This window comes from Gnatocerus cornutus, chromosome 5, assembly GCF_029298725.1.
Source record: "Gnatocerus cornutus isolate USDA-ARS CGAHR chromosome 5, icGnaCorn1.1, whole genome shotgun sequence".
NCBI classification, from domain to species: domain Eukaryota; kingdom Metazoa; phylum Arthropoda; class Insecta; order Coleoptera; family Tenebrionidae; genus Gnatocerus; species Gnatocerus cornutus.
In genome coordinates, this window is record NC_142237.1 from 5,458,513 (window position 1) to 5,469,406 (window position 10,894).

General features: G+C 31.3%; 1 protein-coding gene across 1 annotated transcript; it reads right to left on the minus strand.

The window, feature by feature from the left end:
* Window positions 1–155: 155 nt before the first annotated feature.
* On the minus strand, window positions 156–8,440 carry LOC148173878 (sodium- and chloride-dependent glycine transporter 1-like). The gene is made up of 14 exons (XM_088035876.1): window positions 8,257–8,440; window positions 8,076–8,207; window positions 7,872–8,026; window positions 7,590–7,696; window positions 7,276–7,543; window positions 7,120–7,223; window positions 3,698–3,935; window positions 3,521–3,649; window positions 2,995–3,195; window positions 2,620–2,790; window positions 1,115–1,214; window positions 531–1,069; window positions 297–472; window positions 156–245 (listed from the first exon to the last, which is right to left on the minus strand). The coding sequence occupies exons 1-12, from the start codon at window positions 8,399–8,401 to the stop codon at window positions 1,005–1,007; spliced, it is 1,815 nt and encodes a 604-aa protein (XP_087892002.1). The 5' UTR covers window positions 8,402–8,440; the 3' UTR covers window positions 156–245; window positions 297–472; window positions 531–1,004.
* Between the last annotated feature and the right edge of the window lie 2,454 nt (window positions 8,441–10,894).

Genomic DNA, 10,894 nt, shown 5'->3' on the forward strand with positions numbered 1-10,894 from the left:
AATATATTTTTTTATAATTTTTTAATGCCGTAGGAAAATTTCAATTCAAATTTGCATATCACTGAGCGAGTAAGGAATCATACACAGTTTTTTAACAACCACTTATTTATTCATTTTATCCGTTAATAAATTACATTATTTACAATGTTCCGGGAGCAGGAGCCGTGTTAATGTGGTGACTGAAAGCCAAAGGTCCTTGTGGAAGAGGAGCAGTGTGAAGAGACCCACGGGTAGCAGCGACATATCTATAAAATATTTGTTACAAAGGCCTTTTAAAGTATCAACTGAAAACAAACCCGGATTGAATAGCAGGGGCAGCAACGGCTACTCGAGCGATAGCAGGAACAGCGGCATAGGGGGCAGCAAAGTGAGCGGCTCCGTAGGACAAGGGACTGATGTAAGATGAGTAGGCGTGAGGAAGGACGAGTTGAGCAGAGCTAACAGCTACAAGAGCGAAAAGAGCGACGAATACCTATAATATTAAGATTGTTATTAATGGCTCGTTGTGTTAATTAGCACAATGTTTTTACCTTCATTGTTGTTTTGGTTGTTTGCTTCGTTCTCTGTTGAAACGATATGAGTTTGGTATGGTTCGTCGCGTTTATATACCCGGAGAAAGAAGTTATAAAAATGGTGATAAAATGAGTGCAGGAAGGAACCTTGGAATATTTGGTTACGAATCTGGTTTTTAGTGTGGTAGGAAATAGCGGGCTAAAACACCCTTTAAATGTTACTCGATTTAATGACGAGTGTTTTATAAAAAAAGCCCAATTATCCTGAGAACCGTAGTTTTCGTCAAACGAAATTACCCGCTTTTATAACCGCGTCTTTTGGTTTCTCTACAAACATCTAGATTTTGCATAATTTTAACTCGAAGGAAATTTAATTGTGTTTACAAGGGTTCAGCGCAAATTGTTATAATTATGCTAATTGAAGGGCAGATGTATAATTACATAAACATGTTTTATTTTGTACACAAATCTCGCTTATATTCAATTAGAGCTTCAGGTGTTTACGTTCGAAAGCTGAATAAACTGTTCGTGGTACAAGTCTTTACTTTCAGGAGCGTCTGAAAAATCAATTATATTTTCTATTTTGATGTGTCTATAAATACCTCTGAATTTTTTATTGTGGGCTATTTTAAACCACTCTTTTCTGAGTTCTTGATTCGCTGGGCCCCAGTCTAAAGCAGGCTTTAAGGATGACTTAATTCTCTAAAAATGAAATAAATTGTATCATGAAATACAATAGTTGAGTTTATACAAAAAAATTAGCGCGTGCAGAATTTAGATCATTTTTCAGTATGAAAGAAAAAATACTTGAGTTTCAAAATCAAATCTAAAGAGTTTGAATTCTCACATTATTTAGTTTCCAATTTGGTCGACTAACATGGTTAAGTTGCTAAGTTCATTTTAAATCAAAATCGAAAAATCTCAACTTTACCTAGGTACCAATATGCAGGCGTTGTAGAATTTTTCCGATTTTTCCGAACCGATTTCAAAAATTAAACAAACAAATTAAATAGTTTTTAATTTACTATAAACTGATGAATTTAGAATTTTTCTAAATGTCTTAGTATCTTTTGGGCGATATTCAACTTTCTTATTTTAAATTGGCACTCATATTTTTTTTGTATAATTTGGAAGATATTAATTTTCTTGATTCAGAAATGTGTAATATGTTCTACTTTTAACAAAAACATATTTTTAAAAAAATATTAAAATTGAAAAAATATGCAATAAAAGTTAATGGTGTCAATTGTGCAATGAAAAAATCGGGATGGCGTTTCAATAGTATTTTAATTTTAATTAAAACATTTTAATTAAATTAGGTAGATGTTTTTTTTGATTTGTAATTATTATTGTCTTTTGTTATCAATAATTTCAAAAAAGATTGTCAATCCTTTCTGTTATTTGCTGCTTTTTGACATTACAATAACGGTATTGTTTTATTTGACAGCACGCACCTAGATTTTATTAACTTTTATTGCCTATTTTTTTTAATTTTTGATTTTTTTTAAATATTTTTTGTAAAAGTAGAACATACTACACATTTCTGAATCAAGAAAATTAATATATCCAAATTATGAAAAATAAAAATGGGTGCCAAGTTAATATAAGAAAGTTGAATATCGCACGAAAGATACTAAGACATTTAGAAAAATTCTAAATTCAGCAGTTTATAGTAAATTAAAAACCATTTAATTTGTTTTTTAAATTTTTGAAATCGGTTCATAAATAAAAATTCTACAACTCTTGCCGTTTTTTAAAAATCACCCTGTATTTGTTATCCACCCAAAATTTGGGAAATAAAATTAAAATGTCTCTTAATTCTAAAATAATAACACACAATAGAATCAAACGATCCAGCTTTTAATAAAGTGGAAAAAGCATTTTATCCAAAAATGGATTTAGCAACTTAACAGCATAAGCCGACGATTTCCAAAAATCCCAAAAAAGAGTTCAAAATTTTTGAATTTCTAAATTCCGCGTTTTTGTTGTTTTAGATACCAGATTTAGATTTTTATTAGTTTTCAAGCACTTAAAGTGGTCAAAATCTGAAAAGATGTCGAATATTCTGCGTGCGCTGAATAAATCAAAAAAAGTCTCTGAAATTCACCTCAATAAAATCACCTTCTTCTATATACAGTAGTCTGTACCCCATATACAGGGGGATGCATATAATGGAAATGCCACACGAACACCATCCCAGTGTGATAGACCAATCAGGGTACGTAATCCCTCGATAAGTAATTCTTGTGTTAAAAATAATGGTAGTAAAGAATATTGACTACAAAATGTTAACATTTAAATATTTATATCGATCCAATTGCTTTTCGGATTGATGTTAATTTATTAATTTAAAAGTGGGCCCGTTTAATTTCAAGCCTACTGTTTTATAGCGTCACAAATATGTGACTCTATTAAAAAACAATTTGTAGATTAGAGATGTAAGTATGTAAAACCTTTCCATGCGATTAGATTTTTTACGTACTGCCAAAATAAGTGGGTTAACCACTTTCCACATCAAAATCCACCACCAATGTATTTTAGTCTGGATCATGAATTCTAAATCCCTAACAAACTTGCCGACGCCATATGTCCATCCAACGATAAAAACTTCAATGAAACAGATCAGAATGACTGAAATGGACGCTGCATACCAATCGAAGAGTTGTAAAAGGTACATCCCGCCCTAAAAACTCAGAATTAGATGATGGTAATAGAGAAGATGTTAAATTTGCCACCCCCGGAAGTGACATTGCTAAAATTAGAAAAATCCCATTTTCAAGTCACGTTTCCTGTGTGACATTCAAAGTGAGAAATGATTAAATCTAGCAGAGCTTGAAGTTGTTTCTACACCATTTCGAGTTTATTACCGGTAATTTTTGATTATCCTGTATAAAAGTGGCAGATATTGGAAAAACCCGACAATTCCTAATTAACTTTATCGAACTAGAAAACGCGCCACTCATTGACGACCATTTTTCTTTCACACTTATTGACACTAACAAACTTACGTTTGTGACAAACATGAAAGATATGATCATCGTAACGAAACACGATCCAAACGTGACCATCATTTTTTGTCTTCTGAGACTCGGATATTCATCGATCACGCTGGAAATAATAGCTTCAATTTGCACGAACTAAAACAGTTAAAAAGTGACGTCAATTTTACATCTTATGTGACTTACACAGCTGTCCAGTCCCAGGAAGAAAAGCATGAGAAAAAACAATATCGCCCAAATGTGAGGCCAAGGCAGCATACTTATTGCTTCCGGATATGTGACGAAAGCAAGTCCGGGGCCGCCTGTTGCAACTGTTGAAACCGGCAAACCAGTCTCATGAGACATGAACCCGATAACCGAGAAAACAACAAATCCGGCAAAAATGCTCGTACCACAGTTCATTATTGGCACAAGAATTGAATCTCTGCAAATCGGGAAAAGGTTAACGTCTCTTTACTTGGGATATGAAATGCTAAACAAAGAACAAAGAAACAAAGAAAAATATTTCAGATTTGGACTTCCTTTCATACAGTAATTTAAGTTAGAGTAGTCACTCTACCGACGAATAAATTTATTGAGAACTCGTTTAAAAAATTGCAGGTTCGATTTTGTGATGAATTGGTATCGATTTTACTCAAACTAGAATAACACTTCTATAAGTGACTGTAATCAGTTTTACAAAAGCAGTTTAAATCTGTAGAATTATTTATTGCATTTCTCATTTAAATTCTAAAACCGCTCGCAGGTCAAAGAGTATTTAAAAACAAACTAGAGAAAATACAGATAAAATCTATCTAATTCTATGAACAATTTGAAACAATTTGGATAATTTGGATAATTACAATAATTAATACATTATAAAGAGAATTTACGAAAAATAACAACACTAACATTTATTTGAGACAAAAGTAAATGTAAGAAAAGTATCTAACCACACTCAAGAAGATATAAAAAAAATATGTATAAAGCGAAAAGATTCAAACAGAATTTCAGAAAAATCTGTAGAAAATCTACAGTTAGAACATCTACAAAAAATAGACAAGATCTAAAACAAACTAGAATTTCTAAAAAAAAAAAAATAATAAAAATTATCAAGAATCTTAAAAATCCAAGAAGAATCAAGATAGAATTTGAGGAAAATCGAAAGAGAAGTTTAAGAAAACTCAAACAATAGAAAAAAAATCAATAATTCTAAAATTTTACAGTTTAGAAAAATCTCCAACATTCAGAGATAATCTAGATAATTTAACTTTCAGAGGAAAATGTAATAAATGGCTCATTTAGAAAATCTAAATCGATTTGAGGACTTGTTACCAACAGTCTACACTCGTCAATTCGTCTCTCGTTTGCAAATTCGTTTGCCCAGTACAAATTGCTCCCTGAAAGTTTTGCTAACACGCATTGTTTCAAAAACCATATCAGAATTTACGACACATAATTGGATCAGTTATTCATAATATGTGTACAGTTTACTTGTAGAGAAGGGTGCCTCACCTATGACTTTTTTATTCATTAAGGAAATTATTCTTAATACTAATCCCGAGATTGTGATTTCTGAGCGAAAGTGGAGAGCGAGAGTATCTTCAATTGAGAGATTTAGAATGTTTATTCCAGAAATGATTACAAACATACATACGGAACTACATTATATTTTGAAAAACGAGTAAATAAATCGGATTTCATTCTCTATCGCGAGAAAACGGATTTTAATGAAATTTAAAAGGAAAATTATTGAATACATGACGCTAAATTCGACGTTAATTAAACTACTTCGCCGTTCAAAATGCAATTTTAACCACCAGGGTAAATTTGTCCTAAAGATTTCGGTGTAAAAAAATAAATTTTACTACTCCTACAGGATGTCCCCGGATTGAGTTCACAAGAGCAAAAAAAACGTTATTTTTCATTTTACAAAAAAATGACAAAGGAATATTATTTTTTGCTTAATTTGAAATAAATAAATCTTTAATTAAAACTTTGATATTATCAAGCTGTGTTCTTAAAATCGAAAAAAAAACCAAAAAATAACGAAGAACTTTTTTATTTTTAATTTTGCAAAAAATGTCAAAGCAATAAATTTTTTTCCTTAACTTAAACCAATTTCTTCTATTTGATTAACCCATTACCTGTTTCAGCACATAGTTCAATTCTAACTCGTAATTCTTTAAGACTGTTTCGAATTTTCTCAATTATTGTTAAGGATGCAACTGCATTTCTTATCCAATTTTTTAATACTTACACGTTATTGAGTAATTTTTTCTTTAATCTTAAACGCACTATTTGTTATTGTGAATCCACAGCCTGCTATTATTTAAATACAATTACAAAATTTAATAAATAAAAATAATGAAAAAAATAATTTTAAGAAAACAAACTAATAATTTTGAAATTATAATTGTAGATTTATCTGTTTTGAAAAAAGCAAAAAATGTTATTTCTTTGTCATTTTTTTGTAAAATAAAAAATAAACTTTTTTCCTCTTGTGAAATCAATCCGGCGACATACTATATATGTGAAAGTAGAATTTTCTTCAACGCATACCCTTAATAAAACATCATTTTCACTTCTTTTCTTGCACTCGTGTGTAAGATCTGCACTCGGCTGGCGCTTCGTGTTTCTATATTCACACTCGTGTGAAATTGGTCACTTTCCGTACTTGTTATGTAAATATCGATTTCACACTAGAAGCGAATGTAATCACTTTAAATATAAATTTAAATTGATTTCAAATTTCAACATTTAAAATGAATGTCCTAGAAATTTCACAAATTTTGAGACGTAAGACCATTTAATAGTGAAAATGTGGAAATCAAACTTTTCAAATAATTCCGTCCATAATTTTTAACGAACACAAAATCAAAATTGTTTACGAAAAATGGTTGTTCATATTAATAATTTCTATTTTGCATTGTGTATTTTTTGCGCAATTTTAAGACACCTAAAAATACATATTAAAATAATCTGAGACAAGAAGTCAGACAATTCCATAATTTGCTTTTAATATGTTCTCTCAATTTGATTCCTTAAGGTTCCAAAAACCATTTTTAATTTTTGTTAGTGTATTTCAAAAACAACTTTTTTTTTTGACAACCATTCTTTTCGTTGCTTGTTGTGTAATTGTCTTTTAACCGAGCTTTTCAGACACGTTCTGAACAATTCACATATTAAAATTTCGCAAGTAAACAAGTTGAAAATACTTATTTTAGTAAATGGTCACAAATAGAAATTAAAAATTATGCTTGTTGATAAAATGGTGCAGTTAACTAGCATATTATTAAGGTATTATTGCACTCGATTAAATATTAAATTAAAACACTCGCCTTTAGCTCGTGTTTCAGTTCTCATTCTCGTCCAATGATAGCTTCATTATATGCTCGCTAAATAATCTCAAATAAAGTTCCAGAAGTGATTTCACAATTGAGATTAAATTGTTTGAAATTATCGCTCAAAAATTTTAACCGTCTACCCACGAAACCCTTCTAAATTTTATAAATAAAAAAGTACAACACTCTATTCACCTCTAATTAAACTACATATCTTATTCTTTTTAAAAATAAAAATAACCATTCATTTGGATGCAAAAACTCTTTTTCACTTTTATTACTCACAATTGGTTATTGTTCCTAAAATTGTTGTAACTAGCCATATTGACAATTCCTCCCCATCCTGGCCCTAATGAAAAGAATATTTGACACGCTGCATCCGCCCACACCTTAAAAATGAACAACTTGAAAATTTTATTTAATTTCCCGGCAAGCTTTAACCTTTAAATTCGCAAGTTGATGCCACTGCGGATAAATGTAAAAGAAAATCCCATCCCAAGCTCCCGGTAAAGTTAGTCCTCTTATCAGTAACACAAATAAGACAAAAAATGGAAAAGTGGCTGTAAAGTAAACAACTTTTCCCACACTCTTCACGCCTTTCATTATACACAGGTATGTTACAACCCATGCTATCACAGTACAAATGAGCAGGGGCCACACGATCGTGCCATGTTCTTCAATACCGTTCGATATTTGCAGGATTTTATAGCTGAAATAACGTGCTTTTTTTCATAAATACCATCAATTTGACTTACTGAAAAAACTCGTCCGCTGGAGTCTTCATTCTGTTTTCAAAAGTCTCATTTTGATGAGAAAGAAATGTTTCGTTGGCGTGACTTCTCGCTACGGTCTGACCATTCAACTGGAAGTGGACTCATTTATTTTATTCGTGATACTGTGACAATAGGGACTCGGATATTCTCTAGCTTTTTAGTTTTAAATAATGTCGTAAACTTGGGGACTATAATTTTCACTTTTCACGCAAGTCAAAGTTTAGCCATTTGTGTTATGTTGACGTGTGACAGAAATAAACTTACTTTAACACAGTGATCAGTATTCCACAAATTATCACAGTCCATCCATGGTAATTTTTCTTGAAAACAGTGTACAAGGAATAATAAAGGATACGCAATTATCACGTTGTAATACGCTGTACAAATAATGTTGACAACAACGATGGCAAATCCAGCTCCTACAAGAAGTATGGTCAAATACCATCATTCATTATTTACACGTTTTACCTTTAAATAGAGGAGACATTTTAAAAAGAGTAATACATCCAGTACTAGCAAACTGCCCTAAAGAAGACTCCAAAAAAAACAGGGGAATTCCACAAAAAAACAGCATCAACAAATATGGAACCAAGAATGCACCTAAAAATACCTTTACTTCAAGCCTGGACTGTCTGCTCCTCTTACTCACCGCCCCCGTTTCGGTAGCATAAGTAAGGAAATCTCCACACGTTGCCGATTCCAATTGCATATCCCAGACATGATAAGAGGAATTCGTACTTATTTGCCCAGTTCCCGCGGTTTTCATCGGGAGTTTTTATGTTATTCACAGGCATTGCCACCGCCAACGCACTAAACAGAAGCACTAACGACTAAACTAGAACTTTATTTTTAAGTTGGGGCAATTATTTTATCAGAATGGTAATCGGCGTAAGTGGTAGCTCGATGACTGAGTCAAATCCACTTTAAGCCAATAGTCTTTTAAAATAGATAGGTGCAGTAATAAAATCTGTCTAATAAACTGTGACAAGCTCTAAAACTTCTCATTATAATAAGAGACTAACTTGGAACTGTGTTTAAAATAACACTTTCTGTAATAGCAGTCTAAACAAATTATGAAATAAATTGTATAATGGATTTTACGGCTCGATAGCAATGTTTGCGGCATTTGCTAGAGAGCCGTAAAACCGTTACAGTACAATTACGTCCAAAAATAACACTGGTCAACAGTGATTTTGTTGCTCTTGATGTAAGAGTGGTTTCGAATACTTCTATGCCAACAATTCACGAAACTATGAATGGTTTTGGAAAATTGGCTCTGATTTTTTTTCAATCTTGATTTTCATATTTTACTAAAAATCTGTAAAATTGAGAAAGAAATAGCATGTATATTCTCAAATATTTTTTTTTGGAAATTATTACAAATTGTTTCGTTTGAATGGTTAATTAATGTACATAGAAGTTGAAAAAGAAAAAAAATTCTAAAACTTATGTTAAACTTTAATGAAACGCATTTTATAAGCGCGTCTTTTATATTTTTTATGCCCTTATTTACTGAAAATCCTGAAGCATTTCAACTTTTGTTGCTCACGTGGCGTGCACAAAAGCGAATTTTAACATGATAATGAACAGTTTATTATAATTCGTGTTCTGAAGAGCCGACTCAAAGTCTAAATTATTAAAAATATAAAATACGCCAAAATCATAAAATCCAGAGCCAATTCAGTACTTTCAAGAATATATTCGAAAACTATGGTCTTGAAAACATAGAAATCCGCAGAGATATTCAGGGCAACAAAAAAATTTTTTTTTTTTGTTGAGCTGTGTAATGCACCATCCCATTGCTTATTTCCAAACAGCATCGGAAAACATTTTGAGGGTCTCGCCGGCGCAGGTACAAGTCCCAGCACATCTGGGTAGTCGTACAATGGTAATTTTTCAATGTTTGCAAAAACTGTGCTGTGATGGTAAAAGAAACGTAGAAATACGTGGAGCGTTTAAGACTTTAACTTTTTAAACAGTTTCCAGCAAACTTACTGCAAGACCCTATAAACATAATCACCCTCAAAGTGGTGGGTCTTGTCTGATGACCAGAATTGATCCCCAATAAATTACAGCCTTTTTGTTGATTCAAATTTACTGGAATTGGGGAAAAATATTTGGAAATAAAGTTTCAGGACATACAGACAAATATAGTAGATTACTCAACGTGTGAAGTTGAGTTTTGTTTTAATCTAATGTGGACTTGTAATAATAGAGTTGAGGAATGAATAAAATTTAGATTAGCTTAAAAGTGCAGTATAAAATTTTTCAAATTTCCCTTAAATTAAATAAAAATATAATTGTTAATTTTGACATGTCAAATCACTTGCTCTCATTGTTTTTCAACAAACATAAGTTAATTACTACTGAAAAAAATGAAGAAAATTTGAGTTTCTTAGGTCTCAAACAATGACAGAAAATGTATTTTTATGGCAAAGTTAAAAAATACTATATTTTATAGCTAGACAAATAATTAAAAAAATTATAAAGTCCGTTTTTAAAAAAAAAAACACTACCAACACCGCAATTTGTTCCTGCATTACACCCGACAACGTTGCCTAGGAAGATTTTTGGTGAGAAAATATTTGTCAATTTTTTGACATTTCTGAAAATTAGGCAGTGTTTCCGTTAAAAACGTGTTTGCAAACCAGGATTGCAAATCAGGATTTAATAGACTCGGCACAGCCTGGAAGGCCGTTTTGTGTAATCAAATTGTCAATTAGGCAGCTAACCTATTTGATTTTATTACCAAAAAGTCGCGATCGACGGTGTTGCCGGTTGTAAAGTGCTGGGAGAGTGCGGTGTTGGTGGTTTTTTTTTAATAAAAAAACGGACTTTACACCTGGTTTACCAAAACAAAATTAAATCCTTAATTTTGATCAAAGATTTTTACAAAACCAAATAACGTTATTGGGGTTTTTACATCTGAAAAACTATGTTTGAAAAACTAAAACTCGAGAAAATGTATAAATTGACGCTTCAAAAATTATCAATGCTAGTTGGCCATAATCAGTAAAACATGTAAACAGTTTAGCAAAATTACCAACACTAGTATTGTTGCCAATTTTTTAACAGCACTAGGATTGTTAAATGTGCCTTTATACAATTTCCTACTAAAGTGATACTGTTACTCTGACAATTTAGAATGAAATGAAATATTTAACATTATATCAAAGTGACATAAGTAAGTTGCAAGTTTAATTTAATTTTAATTATTGCATTAAACCGGCCTATACTTAGTTACTTACTATTGATCAGAATTAAAAATCAATTTTCTAAAATTTACT

Bases quoted from the DNA above. Each gene is read 5' to 3' on its own strand.
- LOC148173878 (XM_088035876.1), bottom strand. From the start codon at position 8,401: ATGCCTGTGAATAACATAAAAACTCCCGATGAAAACCGCGGGAACTGG. The intron at 7,224-7,275 runs GTTAAAGCTTGC...TTCATTTTTAAG, and splicing joins ATCAACTTGCGAATTTAAAG to GTGTGGGCGGATGCAGCGTG. The intron at 1,070-1,114 runs GTATTTATAGAC...TTGATTTTTCAG, and splicing joins CCACAATAAAAAATTCAGAG to ACGCTCCTGAAAGTAAAGAC.